At 43.9% G+C, this 20,310-nt stretch overlaps 1 protein-coding gene across 1 annotated transcript in view; it reads left to right on the forward strand.

Annotated features, from left to right (window-relative positions):
* The first annotated feature begins 448 nt into the window (after window positions 1-448).
* The window catches only part of LOC100859467 (ras GTPase-activating protein 1-like), a 161,929-nt gene continuing 142,067 nt past the window's right edge, over window positions 449-20,310 (forward strand). Inside the window, exon 1 of the mRNA XM_040655196.2 lies at window positions 449-909. Within this exon, the coding sequence (XP_040511130.1) occupies window positions 464-909 (446 nt within the window). The 5' untranslated portion in view covers window positions 449-463. The remainder of the gene's footprint in view (window positions 910-20,310) is intronic.

Consider the following 20,310-nt stretch of genomic DNA (forward strand, 5'->3'; position numbering starts at 1 on the left):
TTGTGCAAGACATGCGTGATAGGAGGAGCTAACCCCCATGCATCCAGTGGTGATAATAAAGAATGCTTTCTAACACTTCAACTTGAGTCTTAAGAGTTTCCTGATCGACCGATTTACGGTATAATGAGGAAGGTCCTTATATTTCATTCTTGTCCCCGCGTCCCTCACACCCCACAGGCAAGAACCAAAAATCTGTCCCCTACAACCAAGCACTCCACAAGCTGCCCGCATGCGCCGCGTACCCTAGTGAGCGCGCAAGCGCAGCTTGCCCGTCTACTCTTTACTGTCGCCTAGCTAACTAGCTTCCTTTCTCTTCCTTGCTCCACCCATACCGTCATGCGCGCTTTCTGGCTCCCTCCTCTTGGCTCTGTTCCCCAGAGACGTGGGAGGAAGTCTGAGATTCTTTGTCACCACCTCTTCGGTGGCGGGGGGGGGAGGAGGTTAGAACGGGGCGAGGCTCAGCATGATGGCGGCCGAGCGTGAGGAGGAGGTTTCGGTTACCTCTGCCAGGATGGTGGGAGCCTTCGGCGGAGTTGAGCTGGGGCGCTACTCCGTCCTATGTCGGAGCAAGGAACTGGGGTCGCAGGGCCACTTCCTGGTGGGCTCTGGTGGGGACAACCCAGGTGCTGGCGGTCCGGCTTTGTGCTCGACCCTTGAGCTTCTGGAGCTCAGCTCAGGGCCTACTCCTCTGGCGTCTGGAAGCAGCGGTGCCGTGACGACTGGACAAGGACTGAAGGTAACCGGAGGGACATTTCCTGAGCCTGGTACCGTCACTTTCTCTCTGCTGCCGCCACAGCCACCTTCCTTGGCGGGGGTGCTGAGGACTGTGGAGGAAAACGACTCACTGGATGGGCCGGAGTACGAAGAGGAGGAGGTGGCTATCCCGCTCAACGCTCCCCCAACGAACCAGTGAGTAGTAACGCTCTGGTGCCTTGCCGGTCGCCCACCACGCCTGGGTGCTTTCCCCGAGGGTGAGAGCGCAGCAGCGGGATCCTATCTTTTTCCAGTTGAAAGTATGTGCCAAAGTTCCGTGGAAGTCCTGTAGAAGTTTTGTGCCCCCCCCCCCGCTCTGACTGTGGGATTTAGACAGGAGAGTTTTGTGCGTAGGAAGTACCAAATCTTGGGACGGCTTGAGACATAATTTTTCGTTTTGGATGAATTTGTGGCCTGGCTCAGCTTTGTTTCAGGATCCTGTTTGACTTGTATGTGCAGCAGGCTCCACAGAAAGTCAGTCCTGCTTATTTGTTGCTTTGAAGCGTGTCTCATTCATCTGTTGGCCATGTCCTGTTTTATCAACTGGCAGTGGGTGAATGTGGGTGTCATAGATGCGTGCCTATATCTCGAGGAGCTATTGCCTGCCCTCTTTCCTCTAAACTAAAGTGGTAACAATACAGAATGTCTGATTTAACGATGACACTCTACAACTGTAGTCAGCTTCAGTAAAGATTGATTCACACTAGTGAACTTTTTCAGCATTTAATACTAATACAACAAATAACCAAAAGGAATGAGCTGTCCTGAATATGATTTAACTATCTGTTGAGCTATTGGGGAAACTTTTCCAATCTCTGGAAGCACAGTAATCTTTTTCAGAAGAGTAATAAACTTTAATTTTTAAAAGATAAACTAGCTAAAATGTTATCCACGGTTAAAAAAGATTTCTTATACTGTGTAATCATTTTATATTGTGAGTTTTTTTAACAAAGAAAATTAAATTTTAGCTTTCTCATTTCAGATAAAGACGTAATGTAGTATACTTGTTTTGTGTCTTTGTTTTTCTTTTAAATTCAGGCAGTCTTGAAACAAATTTGATAACATTATAACTTTTATATATTTCAAAGTATTAGTAGAGGATATTTTTGTAAGTAATGCCTAACTTTGCTGCTTTGCTTCTCAGTTAACTTCTTAAAATTTGTTTTTAAGTAGGCAATGTTTGGATAGAAGAAGCAGTTGAAAAAAAGAAACTAAATTTTCATCAAAGTTTTTCTTATACTTATCCTTTCATTTGGTTAATTAGCATTCCTCATGTGCTGTTATCATAAAGAAACTTGCACTAGAGGCATGGCAATTCTGTGTCTATATTTTGCAAAATAAAAGATCAGAAATATAGAGTTGATGTAATTAGTGAATACTGTAAACATAGCCTTAACTAGCTAAATGTAGCAAGTCTACACGTTTATATTAAAATGTTGCAAGGCTTGTATTGGAGCAGAAAATAACCCTCAAGCAAAAACCTTATTTCTCTAAATAAAACATTGATATTTAGAAATATATTATTGTTGAAGATATAGTAACTATAGTGGATAATTTAGGGTTTCAAGATAAACTTCAGCTTTCATTTTAAATTCCTGTAACTCCAGTGTCAGAGTTAGCTTACACATTGAAATCATGGAAATACCTGAAATAGAAACCATTGCAGTTGTAAGGAGGACATAAACTGTAAGTGGAATAATTATTTATGAATGATCACCTTTTCTGTACAAAATAATTGTTACTGCTTCTACAGATGTGAGTAGATTTTGTTGTCAGAATATTGTCTTATAACTCATGTGATAGCTCTCTCAGCCTTTTCTCATAGGAGAAATGCTCCAGTCCCTTGATCATCTTTTTGGCCCTGTGCTGGACTCTCTTTCCATATGCCCACGTCTCATCTGTAACGAGCAGCCCAGAATTGGGCACAGGGTTCCAGGTGTAGCCTCACTAGACCTGAGTAGTGGGAAAAAAGGGTCATCTCCCTTGACTTGCTAGCAATGTTTTCTAATGCAGCCTAGGATATTTCTTGCTGCCTTTGCTGCAAGGGTATGTTGCTGGCTCATGCTCAACAAGGGATCCTGGGGGACCCCTAGGTCCTTTTCTGCCAGGCTGCTTTCCATCTGGGTGCCCCCCAGCATGTACTGATGCCTTGGGGTTATTTCTCCCCAGATGCAGGACTTGGCACTACTGTTGTTGAACTGCATGAGGGCTCTGTCAGCCCATTTCTCCAGCCTGTTCATATTTCCACGTATGGTAGCATGCGCTTCTGACATATCAATTGCTCCTAGTTTTGTGTTATCAGCAAACTTGCCAAGGGTACGCTCTGCCCTCATCTAGATTGTTAATGAAGATGTTGAACAGAACTGGACCCAGTATTGAATTCTAGGGTATTTTGTTAGTCTATTTACTGAAATGTTACTTGAAGTACTCTGGGCAATATCTATTAGCAAAGACTTAAAAGTACAAGAAAACCTAAGGTAGGTAAAGAGTATTTTTTCTATGTAGATAATTTTCCTCTTCTGTTGTAAAACAAATTCTTGAGCTTTTGTTTTTAATTCTAAAGTAGCTAATAGTGTTGTTTAAATAGTTGTCAACGCTTTACGGCCTGGTTTGGCCCAATTTCATGACTAGCAGGGTGGAGGGATTAGCGAATCCACGCCTCCAGAAAGGGGAAACAGTACCCCAAATAATCCAAAAACAGCAGCAACAATCTGAGGAGAAACAAACTAATTTACTAAATATGGTATCGGAATGCAAGGCAACACACTATAACACAACATAATTAGAATTGAAGCCAATCAATCAAATATGAGAGAGCGTCTGAGAACTGAAGGCCTCACCATAACACCAAAGTGATATGCGCAGTCAGGTTGAGCAGCAGCGAGAGAGCCTGACGATTGAAAAGAGGGACATCAGATGACCTACCAAGGCCTTATATCTGTTCCCCCTGAGCAGAAATGATAACAGAACAGCAAACAGTCCTCTGGGGAATGCAGTAGTTCTTCTCTTCTGGGACAGGTACCCGGAACTGGAGCATTAACTCTTTAACTCCCAGTGCACTACATGATGTTATGGTGTGGAATACTGACAACCAAAAATCATAAAACTGTGAAAATAATAACTTTTTAATGTGTATCTTTTATAGAGTTTTATTAATTATTGTATAGAAACCAGTGTTTGTTAGAGCACTTGTACCCAGTCGATGTTTTGGTATGTTAGTCCAATTTTTATGATTTGGATTCTAATTTAATCTTCAGTTTTTGGTATTTTCCAGCAGCTTCTTGTGACCAGTTTCACATGGAATCATTTTTTCATTAAAGATTAGTTGTTTAATTTTGTTAAAACTGAAATTTTAATTGTTCACTCTTCAATGGGTTTCTGGTTTATATATGTATAGTTTCTTTCTGCTTTGTTTTTTGGAATAGTTTCCAGGTACTGAGGTTAAGGATGTGTTTAAGCTTAGCCAACACTTGATAATTGGCTCAGGTATCTATGGTGCTTGTGTGTAATTTGTGTAAATTTTTTTCTTAAAAAATATATATATTTACATCTACCTGTTTTTTTCTGTAAAATTATGCATATGTATATACATGTTCACCCATATGTAATATACCCCCAAAAGGATATTCTGTGGCTTACTCATTGGGTTTTGTTTGATTAATTTACATGTAAAACTTATATAGAGAGAGATGGAAAAGAAATTAATTGTTTTATGATTCTTCTGAAATTACATAAACTTTTCTGTCTGTTAGTAGAATAAATAACATTGGAGAGTTAGGAAAATATTCAAGCTTGAATCTTGCAATATTTGCTTAGTCCAGAGGATTAACTTATGTTGTTTTGTGAAAACTACAGCCAATTTTCTACACCCTTTCCTTTTATTCTTACACAGATTTCTGAACTTTCTGAGCATCTGTGGAGAGAGAGTTTTTCTTGTTGTTTTTTGTTCTTTTTTTAGTCCTCGGCAATCAGATGGATGCTTGAGAAATGTCATTCTTTCCAAAAGGAGAATGTGACAAATAACCTCTGTAGTAATCATCTCATTCTGTGTTCAAGTCCAGAAACTGTCTTTTTATACCAATGCACAAACAATAGAATCGTTAGGTTGCAAGTCATTCAAAACAAGTATTGTGAGTTGACTAGTTTATATTGCATTTGTTTTTACACATGTAGTTCTTTTCTTAGTTGTACTGTATTGAGTTTATGAGATGAGGCTTTGGAAAGGGATGGCTTCAGGGATGGCTTCTGTGAGAATGTTGCCAAAAACTTAACAAGCATGCACTCCTGAAACATGCTTACAACATATGTTTAGAGAAGACATTGTCAGGTGGAATATTTCCACAAATCAAGCGCGCCTTCTGCTTATGCAAGTTCTTTTATACATACATCGTTACATTATTCCACCGTGTTAATACAGAAGAAATGCCTACTACATATTCATAAAGTTAAGCAGGCATGATACTCCATCCCTTTTTGGCTACTTTCCCCAACCATTTGCGTTTGCAGGGAGTTGTATGGGGGTCTTGTGTGACCCCTGGTGGTCATTTGGGGGAATGCTCCCCTTTTTTCCCTTATTTGGTCATGACTCATCTAGGAACGTTGTTATTCCTGTTTTTCACTGATGGTTTCTCAGTTCCAAGATCAAAGAGGAGGAGGAGATGTATCCTGGACTAGACACTTCTGCTGACATGCGATGTTCCTCTTCAGGGATTGTTGGCAGTTATCCAAGCATCAGCTATTGAAATAAACTTGCAGTGCTTAATGGAAGCATATATATGTTCTTTCCCATACCTGATATCAAGAAGAGACCAGGAGCTACTCCATATTAGATAAGAGGCAGTTCCAGTTGGCTCCAAAAAATGACCTCCAAAATATGACCAGGAGCAGGCTCCTGGCAGGAACTGCAACCTATGGAGAAGAGCCTGTGCTGGAGCAGTTCTTGAAGAACTGCATCCTGCAGGAAGGACCCACATTTGAGCAGGGGAAGAGTGTGAGGAGGAAGGAACAGCAGAGATGAAGTGTTATGAACTGACCCCAACCGCCATTCTCAGAGTTGGAGGGAGCAAATGAAAAAGTTGGGAAGTAAGGAATGAAGTTGAACTTGGGTAGGAGGGATGGGAGTGTGAGGAAGGTGTTTTTAGTTTTATTTTCAGTTCTCACTGCCTTATTGTTATCAACTGGCAATAAATTAAATTGATCTCCCCCTAGCAGAGTCTATTTTGCCTATGGCAGTAATTGGTGAGTGATCTCCCTGTCCTTATCTCAACCTACAAACATTTTTCATTCCAATTTTCCCCTTGTCTTGCCGAGGAGGTGTTAGTGGGTGGCTTGACGGGTAGCTGGCAGCCAGCCAGGGTTAACACACCACATCTTCACATGGTTCTTTTGCATCACATTATTGGATTCAGTGCATATATGGATTGTACATAGATAATTCCACAAGGCTTGTGTAGCTTCAGTAAATAAATTCTGTAATGTGTGAAAGGTATGAAGGTGGGGATGGTTAGAGTGCTTTGATTGTCTCCTAGTTCTCCATTCTTTTGGATTTTGTTGAAGCAGCCATGTACAGCTAAGGAGATGAGTGAAATAGATGTAGCATTTGATGGATTTTTCTACTTGCTGTAATTTGTTTGAAATAGATTGAAATAGAGAGATTTTAAGCAATTATCAACATCTTTTTTTTAAGTTAATGAAAGGCATTGTTTCTCTACAATGGTTTCCTGTTCCATTCCATCCTCTTTGGCCTATTTTGTTCAACAAGTTAAAATTGCAACATACTGTAAAACCAAATGCTTTAGTGGATCAGCCAAACTTCAGAATATTTGCTTTTCCCATGTGTAATAAGGAAACATGCAAATAAAAGGATTTGGTCGATCCATGTGCATGTTTCTATAAATGGTAGCAACTGTCTCATTGCTGATAGTAAATCCATCTGATACCTCATTGTTAACAGCCTGTCTCTCACAAACGTTGTAGAACTAAAGTGATAGGGGCCTGTGATTTGTCCCATGAGTCTTCTAAAGGGTTGCAGTGTAGTAACATTACTGCTCACTGTAGAAAGTGTGCTAGTTGGGCCTAATGAGGCTTCCAAGATGGCCATTGCTCAGAGACTGGTTGGGTGTTGAATCTGCTTGTGAGAGGTAGTGAGTGATTATCTTAGAATCACTTCTCATGGTGTGTTTCTTTTATTTATTTCCCTCTTCTCCTCATTCTTTTCTTAACATATTAAACTCTCTTTAACTCAAGTTGTGAGTTCTCCTGCATTTGCTCTTCCTATTCTCTCTCCTGATCAGCTGGAGGTTGAGGAGAGTGAGTGAGCAGTTGTGTTGTTGGTGCTTAGCTGCTGACTGGGGTCAACCCACCACAGATAGGATCTTTCTAATATTGCCTCAAGTGCTAGGTGGTTAAATAGACAAGAGTTCTTTGGTTAAACTTGTTTTGATCAGGAGAGGCAAAAGAGAGGGCTATACTACCAAGACTACAGCTTTGCCAGTGTAAGTAGTCACAGAATCATTAAGGTTTGAAAAGACCACTAAGATCATCTAGTCCAACTGTTAACTCATCACCACTGTGCTCACTAAAACAGGACCCTCAATGCCACATCTACCCTTTCCTTGAAAACCTCCAGGGATGGTGACTCCACCACTCAGGGCAGCCTGTTCCAATGCCATACCACTCTCAGTGCGAAACCCATAACATCATAACATGCACGATGCTATGATGTGGAATACTGATGGAAAACAATAAAGCCATGACATTCCACCCCTTACTCCACATCACCACATAATGCTTATTATATATACAAAAATAATGAACATGCATTAAACACACGCACACACATATATATGTACATGGAATTAATGTCTGCATTCCCCCAACATCAAATGCCCTCATGGTACACATTGAACATCCCCATTTTTCTGCATCACCCACCAAGTGGACCCAGGTCCCTGGGCAAAAACAGTTCCACGAAAAGGTGTGCCCTTTCCATAAGCGGGAAGGACCCAAACTGCTTTTTCCAACATGTTCTTTACCTGTACTACAGGGACCTTATCTCCCTTGACAGTATGTAGAGAGTTGGATTCGGCAGGAACATCGCTATTGATGGATCCTCGAGTATTGACCAACTAGGTGGCTTCTGCCAAATGCTTCTCCCAATGCTTAAAGGATCCGCCACCATTGCCTTCAACATGGTTTTTAGCAATCCACTGTATCATTTGATTTTACCAGAATTTGGTGCATGATAGGGAATATGATAAATCCACTCAATGCCATGATCTTTGGCCCAAGTATTTACAAGAAAATTTTTGAAATGAGTCCCATTATCTGACTCAATTCTTTCTGGAATGCCATGTCTCCATAGGACTTGTTTCTTCAGACCCAATATGGCGTTTCAGGCGGTAGCATGGGGTACCGCATTGTCGACGGTTTACGGGCTGGTCCGGCCCGGTTCCGTGACTAGTGGGGTGGCGGGATTTCTTTTTGCAAAATCCACGCCTCCAGAAAAGGGAAACAGAGGACCCCCCACAAAAAAGAATAATTAAAAAAACAGCGGCAGTGATCTGAGGAGAAACAAACGAATTTAGAGTACTGGCCCCAGGGCCACAGCACGAGCTATCTCCTGCTTAATCTGCTCAAAAGCCTGCTGCTGTTCAGGACCCCATGCAAAATTATTCTTCTTCCGAGTCACTTGATAAAGGGGACTTACCATGAGGCTGTAGTTTGGAGCATGCATTCTCCAAAAGCCCACTACACCCAGAAAAGACTGTGTCACTTTCTTATTAGTGGGTGGAGACATGGCAGTGATTTTGTCCACCACATCCGTTGGGATGTGACGACGTCCGTCTTGCCACTTTATACCTAGGAACTGAATATCTTGTGCAGGTCCTTTCACTTTGCTTTGCTTAATAGCGAAACCAGCACTAAGAAGGATCTGGATTACTTGCTCTCCCTTCTCAAAAACTTCCCTTGCTGCATTGCCCCACACAATAACGTCGTGAATGTACTGTAAGTGCTCAGGAGCACCTCCCTGTTCCAGTGCAGCTTGAATCAACCCATGGCAAATTGTTGGGCTGTGTTTCCACCCCTGGGGCAAGCGATTCCAGGTATACTGAAAGCAAACTGTGGTCTACGTTCCGCAGCCAATGGAATGGAAAAGAAAGCTTTAGCGATGTCAGTGGTGGCATACCACTTGGCTGCTTTTGACTCCAGTTCATACTGGAATTCTAGCATGTCTGGCACAGCAGCACTCAGTGGGGGTGTGACTTCATTCAGGACACGGTAGTCTACCGTCAGCCTCCATTCTCCACTGGCTTTACGCACTGGCCATATGGGGCTGTTAAAAGGTGAGTGAGTTCTGCTGATCACTCCCTGACTCTCTAGTTGACGAATCAACTTCAGAATGGGGAGCAAGGAATCCCTGTTGGTGCGGTGCTGCCGTCTGTGCACCGTTTTTGTAGCAGTCAGTACCTGCTGCTCTTTTACTCGTAGCAATCTCACAACAGACGGATCTTCTGATAGGCCAGACAACGCAGACAACTGTTTAACACCTTCTGTGTCTACAGCAGCTATTCCAAAGGCCCATCGATACATTTTGGGATCCTTAAAGTATCCCCTTCTGAGGTAATCAATACCAAGTATACATGGAGCCCCTGGACCAGTCACAATAGGGTGCTTTTGCCAGTCTTTGCCAGTGAGACTTAGTTCAGCCTCCAACATAGTCAACTCTTGGGAACCCCCAGTCACCCCATAAATATAAATTGATTTTGTCCCTTGGTGACTCGAGGGCATTAGCGTACACTGTGCACCAGTGTCCACCAGTGCCTTATATTTCTGTGGTTGTGATGTGCCAGGCCATCTAATCCACACTGTCCAATACACTCTATTATCCCTTTCCCCACCCTGGCTGGGGGCAGGGCCCCTCTATTTGTTACCTCTGTTGTCCTCCTGACTATTGCCGTGTCTCGCATCAACTGGAGCAACCACCTTTTTGGAGAAATTCACCTTGGTGGTTGATTTATCTTCTGATTCTTTTACCCGTGCTTGAAGTGCAGAAGTGGGTTTCTTATGCCACCTCTTCATATCTTCTCCATGGTCACGCAGGTAATGCTATAAGGCAAAATGCGACCTAGTCTTACTGTTGTCACTTGCTTGAACAGGAGGACAGTCTAATAGCTGAGACGTTGGATGATGCATGTTGGCGTAGAGGGATTAAATGTAACTCAGTTTCTTTTTTTTTTTCGTTTTTTCTCTCTGTTAGCATGACACACCTGGCCCAACAGATAAGTCAGCAAGGAGTGGTGCCTTTGTTGCCATGCACAAGCATTATCGCCTTTTGCAGTGGTCAGCTCCTTCAAGTTGCATCCCGAAAAAGACTGCTTGTCCTGCTTCTGCTTATCTTTATAATCATATGCAGAAGTACTGTGGCACAATGTTATTTGGAGAAACAGGAGCCCCGCTGTCAGTACTAACGGTCTAAGTCCGTAGAAAAAGCATCTGTTATTGGCAGCCAAAAACTGGCATAGCAAGGCCAGACCTGTAGCCGCCGATTCAGCATCACATGAAAGCACATAGCTTTTAACCTAATTTATTTTCCTTAATTCAATTCCCCCCTTTTCTTTGATCTAGCAAGGTTACTCTCCCTTGCTAGATTATCCCATTCTCATTTAGATTTGTCTGGAAATACTTCCCCTTTCCTACAGACTGACGGAGCTGATATTGTTTCCACTGTTCATAGGACTCTAAATTGTTTTTCCCACACCATACAAAGTATTTCACTACACAACGTATTAAAAGCATTAGTACTAGGATCACTACTATTACAACTATTCCTCTGATGAGGAGATGTTTTAGCCATTTTATATCAGGCAACCAGTCTGTCAGAGTGTCCCAAATTCCTGAAAAATCAGCCAATGATTTATATTGGGTTACCCAGCGAGCTACCTGGGATTTTTCCCATATGTTCTGCAGATCTGTTTCTACTCTATGGGTCTCGTCCACATAAGCACAAGATTCGTTGACAATCATGCATACTACTCCTTCTTTGGCTGTTAGTAAGTCTAAGACCATTCTATTCTTTAATACTACCTTGCTAAGAGAGCTAGCTTCTGTTTGGACAGCTGTTATGGCATCCGTAGTTGCATTCTCAATGTCTTTTAGTGCTTCTGAGATATTTAATATTGTGTTTTGGAGATCTGTAATTCCCCAGATTGGGATAATTGCACAGAGGAACTTAAAAAGTCCCAAGAAATCTTTAGTTAATACACTGGGGCTTCTTATTCTTCTTGCATTTTGATATTGGCCTCACATAGTCCTCAGTAACCCTGATGGGAGTTCTTTCGAATGGATGCTTGTAGGAGGTGCTAAAAATCCTCCTATGCAATGTCCTTTCCAATTTATTGGTACCGATTTTTGAGCTCTCTCTCATCCCCACACAGCCACCAGAAGCCCTTCCTTAATGGTGGCCACTGTTAAATTTGGAAATGTAAGATTGATTCAAGGTACTTTGGAGAACAAGGGAGAGTATGTGGAGTCATTCATGCATCTACTTATAAGTTGGGTCATCCCATTATGTGCCCAAAATATGAGGTTGAATTTTGGTCCTACGATAATGGTGCTGTTAGCAGCAGATTCCTCACCTGCCCCTAAGCAAATGGACTCCCTCTGACCACTTTTATATAGAATCATAGAATCATAGAATCACCACGGTTGGAAAAGACCCACAGGATCACCCAGTCCAACCATCCACCCATCACCAGTAGTTCTCATTAAACCATGTCCCTCAACACAACATCCAAATGTTCCTTGAACACCTCCAGGGTCGGTGACTCCACCACCTCTCTGAGCAGCCCATTCCAGTGCCTGACCACCCTTTCAGAGAAGTAGTATTTCCTAGCGTCCAGCCTGAACCTTCCCTGGCGCAGCTTGAAGCCATTCCCTCTATATTTGTACTGAGCAGATCAGTTTAGTGACAGGACCCCAAATCTTGGAATAACCTCCTGTAAAACTACTTTAGTTACCTCACGTGCCTTATTAGTTTTACAAAGGAATGCCTCTGGCCACCCTGAAAAGGTATCAGTTAGTAGCAACATATAGCAATACCCCCCTTTTCTTGGGAGTTCCAAGAAATCAATTTGCCATTGTTGCCCTGGAAGATTCCCTTTCCCAATAGGCCCACTTGTACCCTGTTCCTGGTACTAGGATCATACTTTGTAGTGTCTGTTCCCCCAATATGTTTTGCTATCTTCCCTTAGAACCAATTTCCATAAAATACTAAAGGGCATAACAATGTGTCCATCTGGGCATGCACCCATCTGTCAGCTTGCTCTCTTCCCTTCTAAATCATTAATTAGATTCCTATCCTCTCTAGAATATTTTACAGGTTCTGACTCAGGTTCAGAGATTTTAAGTTTACCGTCTGGAATTAAAGCCTTCTCCTTCAACTGCCTTTTCTGCCACCTGATCCACCATCTTATTTCCAGTTTCCTGTACAGTGTTACCTTTCTGATATCCTTTACAATGTATAATAGCCACGCTCTTTGGTAGATTTACATTATGCTGAATTTGTTTTCCTTGTGTGTGAGCAATCCTTGCTCTTTCCAGATGATACTATGAGCATGTACCACCTGTCAACGGTTTAAGGGCTGGTCCGGCCCTGTTCCGCAACTAGTGGGGCGGAGGGATTTCGCAAAATTCGCACCTCCAGGAAGGGAAACAGGGGACCCCAAAATAATTAAAAACAGCGGCAACGATCTGAGGAGAAACAAACTAATTTACTAAATATAGTATCGGAATGTAAGATAACACACTATAATACAATATAAATCAGCAATAATTGAGAGAAAGATTGTCCGAGAGCCAAAGGCCTTACGCTAGTACTGAAGCCTTGCGTGCAGTCGGGCGCAGCAGTAGCGAGCCGATCCGACAGGGAACACGGCGAGACGAGAAGAGGGCCGAGTCGGATGACCTGCGCCCTTATATCTGTTCCCTTGAGCAGGAATGAAAACAGTACTCAAAAAGGCTCTTGGGGAACGTAGTTCTTCTCTTCCAGACAGGTACCCGGAACTAAAGCATTTGCTCTTTAACTCCCAGTACACTGCATGATGTTGTGATGTGGAATACTGATAACCAAAAATCATAGAAACATGACACCACCCCAAGTGCATATTTAGCATCTGTCCATATATTTCAGGCTCTTGTCAAGGCAGTTATTTCAGCCTTCTGAGTGGAAGTCCCCACAGGTAATGATTGTGCTTCGATTACCTTGTCAGTAGCAATTACTGCATATCCTGCCTTATGGTTTCCTTGTCTCACAAAACCGCTTCTGTCGATGAACCCAGGAATCCTCAGCATCGTCCAATGGTTCCTCTTGTTGGTCTGGTCGACTGGCATAGGCAGTCTCCAAGCAGTCACACACTGCCAGGTCAGAGGTAGCTCCCTGTTGGTGTTCTGGGCATTCAGCAAATTGCTTCCTTTTTTTTGATCACTTGGGCTTTCTATTCAGAAACTTGATAATCATTTAAACCAAGAAATTCAACAAACCCACAGTCCGTTGCACACAGTCCTCTTTTGTTACTGTGGCATCCATGTATTGCAGTAAAGTTCCACCTTGGGATGGAGGAACACAAGTCTCAGGCTCACGAGCTGACCAGTTCTCAAAAATCATTGGACTGTTCTCACAACCCTGGGTAACACTGTCCAGGTTAACTGAATCTTTTCTCCCCATATTGGGGTTTTCCTATTCAAAGGCAAATAACTTTTAGACTTACTTTGGCAAAACAGGCAGAAAAAGGTGCCCTTCAAATCCAGAACTTAAACCTCACCTACTCAATCCTTAACTTGGTTAATAAAGTGTATGGCTGTGCCACCACTGGGTGTATACATTCAACAGTTCTATTACTTGCCCTCAAATCTTGTACCAAGCTAGACCTTTTGCTATCCCATTTTTCATCAGAAGGATTGGGGTGTTGTATTTGGATTCACATTCAATTAGTAATCCAAACTACAAAAAGTAATCTATTATTTCTTTTATTCTTCTACAATCTTGTATCCTCAAAGGGCACTGCTTTACCCTGACTGGGCTAGTTCCTGCTTTTAACTTAACTTCTATTGGGGCTGCATTTTTGGCTCTGCCAGGCATCCCTGATACCCACACTCCTAAGTATACCCGATTTAAGATTTCTGTAATTTCTGGGGGTACAACAATATTTTTCCCAGTTTGTGTTAAAGCCAGACTTAAATTTTTCAATCAGTTGATATTGTTTGACCCTTAGCTCCAGTTTTATTGAATTTAATCTCTGCATCCATTGGTTCTAATAAGTCTTGCCCGAGTAACGGTTTTGGAGAACCTGGCATGTACAAGAATTTATGCATTCCTACTTGTTTTCTCAGTCTGTATTTAATTGATCCCAAAAGGTAAGCTTTTTTTTTTTTTCCTTGTTGGCCAATAGCTCCTACTAGTGTTACAAAAATCATCTATGGGTAGTAAAAGGGCACCTGTACCCACCAGAAAATAAACCTCTGTATTCTGCTCTCCTAGCTGCAGTTTAACCAGTGGATCTGCTAGGGTAAACTTCCCAGGTTCCCATCATTCAGCTTTTGCGATCAGAGACAGTTTCCTCTCACTCAGCTTGGTACAATTTCTCCACCAATGTCCCATTTCCCTGCAGTTTGCACACTGCTTTCGGTCCAGCGGGGGCAAAGCCCTCCCTGGGCTCTTTCAGGCCACCCCATCTCTTCCTGAGGGGATCTCTGGGTCCTAGGGCCCTGCTCTATTGCAGCAACAGTAGCAGCTGCTGCTGTTCTTCCCGATTTCCTTACTATCTCTGTTCCTCAATCAATTTTTCCATATCGCTCACCTCTCTTCTGTCCTGACATCCCTGTTACACCTTGCTCATCTTTGCCTTCCTCAGCCTGTGCCTTTCCCAAACCTTTTTCACTTTTCCAAACTCTCATCATTACATAAACTACTAACATTATATTTCAGTTTCACCTCCTCCCCTCCGGAGGCTTCCAGTGCTAACACTGGGATTTCGGGTTTCCTAGATCTCTGCAGATGAAGGCTATCCTCACTTCCAGTGCCCCATCCCTCTACCCCCTCTTTGCAAGTAACGCTGTTTACAGCAGCAGTCTCAGGCCAGGGCTCTCTCTCACTCCGAGAGTTCTGCTCGCAGGGGAGCGGTGTGGGGAGGGGTTGCTCTCATGCCAGCACAGATAAACTCACTTTTTCTTTAACCCTTTTGCCTTTTTACACTATTCCACTATTCGTACCCTCAATTACACTTCCATGTACCCTCAATTATGTATATACTGTTAACAATTACACTTTCTTATACCATCAAAACAGTTTCTCCCATTCCCTTCAAAACCCATGAATCAAACAATACAGTTCTTCAGTTTCTGCAAACACCCGGTACTTAGACTCATGATTAGAATACTCAATTATAAAAACTGGTCCTGTTACTTCATTTATGTTCTCGGTTTCTTATTCAGTGTTCCCCCAGCTCATTGGTGACATTTCTCCAGTGAGCCAAAATACAACCCAGAATGGTCTTTTCTGGAATTTCTATTGACACCCTTTGTCCCATAACAGCTGTTTATCCCGGCCGGTCTTAGGTATTGGGTGAAAATCCCTTGTGTTTTGCTGGATAATGGAGTTTACCTGCTTTCCCAGGGCATGGGAGCACCAAATTCCCTGGGCAAGAGTCTTAACCAACATCCCCCAGCAAGACAAGAGTATTTTAAACAGGGAATGGAATTTCACAAGTAACGTTTTTACAACACAAGCATTTAACAATTACAAAGACAGACAGTGACAATGACTAATACAGTTATTTATGCAAGGAGCGGGATCCCGCAAGAAGCGTTTTTGCAGCACAAGCACCAAGAGATTACAGCAATTACTACAATGACTATCATAGTTCCTGTGACTGGCCAGAGAAAAGAAAGAAGAGAATAAAAGAATATAAAAACTATTCAGACATTCGCTCCAAACACCTTCCTGGGCTCACAAGAGTCCAAATTACTGATCAATCATTTCCCGTAGGATCCCTCAAACCGATGGGCCCTAGTGGGAGCTCCCTCAAGGAGCCTTCCCACCCCAGCTGGCAACCTTACCTTTGAGCTCACGTTCCTCAGGGGGGAGCATATGCTCCTTCATACCCCACGTAGGACATCTCCTCACGACTTACAGGTTCCCTGTTCCCAACATACCCGGTCTGCAGCCAGGGCTCTTTCTCTGCCCCGCAGTGGATGTGTTGGCCTGGGGGAGTCTTTTCCGAATTTCTCGGGGCGCGCCAGAAGAGTTCCCTTAGCCAACCAGCCCTGCAGTCCAGCAAAGAGCCTCCTACCTGACTTGCCAAATTGACGTGCAGAAATCAAACTCTGTAACCACAGAGTAGTCATAAAGCAGGTATGTTTAATCAGCGCTGAGCACCCACGCTGGATGCAGAGGGGGTATTCCCACCTAGCCTGCATACCAGAGGGCAAGAAAGGCACATACTTAAAGAACAAGCTGCTTACATATGCATTAGATGTCCAATAAAAGGCTGGGTTATTACAACGAGTCCCCCAAATAATCAACATTTTTCCCTGCCCCGAGTCTCAGTTCTTTTTCGCATGCATGGTATCTCTCGGTGATCGTCTGGTGGTCTTATGATGAAGGCCGTATGTCTTTCTTGCTGTGTACTCTTTGACCTGGGTCAAGTTGGAGGACACTTGACTCGCTCTGGCCGGTCATCTTATTGACTACAACTCCGTCCACCAATCCACTGCTTCTTTGTTAATTTGTGGTTTTACTGTCCGAGCCTGCTACCTTGCATTCCAGAGATAGGATAGCTAACAATGTTATTTGGAGAAACAGGAGACCCGCTGTCTGTACTAAGTCCGTAGGAACGCATCTGTTATCGATGGCGAGAACCTGACTTAGCAAGGTCAGATCTGTAGCTGCTGATTCAGCACCCCATGAAAACACATAACTTTTAACCTAATTTATTTTCCTTAATTCACTCTGAGAATAAAGAGAGTTTAATTCTAAAAGTACTGCTTTTCTCGGCCAATGCCACCAATAAAATATCAACTGTTTTGGGCCTGTTTGGCTCGATTTCATGACTAAATGGGGTGGAGGGACCCACGGACCCACTCGCTGGAAATGGAGACAGGGGGAAAAAGGGGAAAGGATAGGGAGATGGGCGTCGAAGCAAAAGACCGACAATGAGCTAAGGGAGAAAACTAATTTACTAAATATGATAGAGGAATGTGAGATAACAATATAATACAATATAATTGGAATAGAATCATAGAATCATAGAATCACTAAGTTTGGAAAAGACCCACAGGATCATCCAGTCCAACCATCCGCCCTTCACCAATGGTTCTTGCTAAACCATGTCCCTCAACACAACGTCCAAACGCTCTTTGAACACCACCAGGGTCGGTGACTCCACCACCTCTCTGGGCAGCCCATTCCAGTGCCTAACCACCCTTTCAGAGAAGTAGTATTTCCTAACATCTAGCCTGAATCTTCCCTGGCGCAGCTTGAAGCCATTCCCTCTAGTCCTATCACTAGTCACCAGAGAGAAGAGGCTGACCCTCAGCTCACTACAACCTCCCTTCAGGTAGTTATAGAGTGCAATAAGGTCTCCCCTGAGCCTCCTCTTCTCAAGATTGAACAATCCCAGCTCTCAGCCACTCTTCATAAGGCCTGTGCTCCAGACCCCTCACCAGCTTTGTTGCCCTCCTCTGGACACGCTCCAGGGCCTCGATGTCTTTCTTGCAGTGAGGGGCCCAAAACTGGACACAGCACTCGAGGTGCGGCCTCACCAGTGCTGAGTACAGGGGAATAATTACTTCCCTGTTCCTGCTGCCCACACTATTTCTGATACAAGCCAGGATGCCATTGGCCTTCTTGGCCACCTGGGCACACTGCTGGCTCATGTTCAGTCTAGCGTCAATCAACACCCCCAGGTCCATTTCCTCTGCACAGTCTTCCAGCCACTCTGCCCCAAGCCTATAGCATTGCCTGGGGTTATGTCACGGAGTTACCTAGATAGATCTGTGCCCGTGACAGGGGGCCGGTAGGCTTGTGGGCCCCCCTCCCCCTTCACTTCCCGAGAAAAACGAAGCGGTGGCAACAATCTAAGAAGGAGAACTTATTTTACTAACTATGATGTTGGGATGCAAGATGACACGATACAATACAATCTAATTGGGAGTAAGTATAATAAACCAAATGAAATGAGGGAGAGAGAGCGAAAGAGCGATAGAGAGGGAGAGAGAGAGAGAGTGAGAGAGTTTCCGAAACCGAAAGCCTTACTTGATGAAGGTGCCCGGCTTGGAAAGCACACCCACTCCTCTCCCGGCAGCAAGCGAAAGTGAAGAAGCACCGCGCGCAACCAGATGACGTATCTTCCGTGATGTGTCTTCCTTCTCTGACCGTGAGGTCCTCTGGGATACGTAGTTCATCTCTTTTGTCCATGATGTTATGATGTGGAATACCAATAGCGAAGTTACAAAACCATGACATTCCATCCCTTATTCTACATCATTATATCATGCTTAATACATATACATAGAACTACTGACTGCACTCCCCCAACATCAAATTCCCTTGTGGTACACATTGAACATCCCCATCTTTCTGCATCACCCACCAAGTGGAGCCAGGTCCCTGGGCAAAAACAGTTCCACGGAGAGGTCTGCCCTTTCCAGAGGCTGGGAGGACCCAAACTGCTTTTCCCAACATGCTCTTTACATGTACTACAGGGACCTTATCTCCCTCTACAGTATGTAGGGAGCTGGAATGGGTAGGACCATCACGATTGATAGATCCCCTGGTGTTGACCAACCAGGTGGCTTCTGCCAGATGCTTCTCCCAGTGCTTAAATGTTCCACCGCCCATTGCTTTCAGCATAGTTTTTAACAACCCATTGTATCGTTCAATCTTACCAGAAGCTGGTGCATGATAGGGAATATGATAAATCCATTCAATGCCATGTTCTTTGGCCCAAGTATTTATAAGAGAATTTTTAAAATGAGTCCCATTATCTGATTCAATTCTTTCTGGGGTGCCATGTCGCCACAGAACTTGTTTCTCCAGACCTAATATGGTGCTTCTGGCGGTAGCATGGGGTACTGCATATGTTTCAAGCCACCCAGTGGTCGCTTCCACCATGGTGAGCACATAACGCTTACCATTGCAGGATCGTGGCAAGGTGATATAGTCAATCTGCCACGCCTCCCCATATTTATACTTTTGCCATCGCCCTTCCCCCCAGAGAGGTTTCATCCTCTTGGCTTGTTTGATTATGGCACATGTTTCACAGTCATGAATAACTTGTGCAATAGCATCCATAGTTAAGTCCACCCCTCGGTCTCTAGCCCACTTATACGTTGCATCTCTCCCTTGATGGCCCGAGGTCTCATGGGCCCACCGAGCTAGAAATAATTCACCCTTGTTCTGCCAGTCCAAGTCTATTTGAGCCACCTCAATTTTGGCTGCCTGATCTACGTGATGGTTATTTTTCTGTTCTTCCGTAGCCCGACTCTTGGGCACATGAGCATCTACGTGACGCACCTTTACCACCATATTCTTTATTCGGGCAGCAATGTCTTTCCACAGTTCAGCAGACCAAATAGGTTTACCTCTCCGTTGCCAGTTATTTTGCTCCCACTGCTGTAACCACCCCCATAAGGCATTCGCCACCATCCATGAATCAGTATAAAGATAAAGCACTGGCCACCCCTCCCGTTCAGCGACATCTAAGGCTAGTTGGACAGCCTTGACCTCTGCAAACTGACTTGATTCTCCTTTTCCTTCAGTGGCCTCTGCAACTTGTCGCACGGGGCTCCACACAGCAGCTTTCCATCTGCGATACTTCCCAACAATACGACACGATCCATCTGTGAACAGGGCATATTTCTTTTCATTTCCTGGTAGTTCATTGTATGGTGGGGCCTCTTTGGCACGTGATACCTCTTCTCCTGGTGATGTTTCAAACTTTTTACCTTCAGGCCAGTCCATGATCACCTCTAAGATTCCTGGACGACTGAAGTTCCCCATTCGAGCTCGTTGTGTAATCAGTGCAATCCACTTGCTCCAAGTGGCATCAGTAGCATGATGGGTGGAGGGAATCTTTCCTTTAAACATCCAGTTCAGCACTGGCAGTCGAGGTGCCAGGAGGAGCTGCGTCTCAGTGCCTACTACTTCGGAAGCAGCCCTAACCCCCTCATACGCGGCTAAGATTTCCTTCTCAGTTGGGGTGTAGCACTCTTCAGACCCCCTGTATGCTCGACTCCAGAATCCCAGGGGTCGGCCTCGGGTCTCCCCTGAGGTCCTTTGCCACAAACTCCAGGTGGGACCTTTCTCTCCAGCAGCAGTGTAGAGGATGTTCTTTACATCCTGTCCCGTCCGTACTGGCCCCAGGGCCAGGGCACGGGCTATCTCATGTTTGATCTGCTCAAAAGCCTGCTGCTGTTCCGGACCCCATGTAAAATCATTCTTCTTCCGTGTCACTTGATACAGGGGGCTTACAATAAGGCTATAGTTTGGAACATGCATCC

Source organism: Gallus gallus, chromosome W, assembly GCF_016699485.2.
Source record: "Gallus gallus isolate bGalGal1 chromosome W, bGalGal1.mat.broiler.GRCg7b, whole genome shotgun sequence".
NCBI lineage: Eukaryota > Metazoa > Chordata > Aves > Galliformes > Phasianidae > Gallus > Gallus gallus.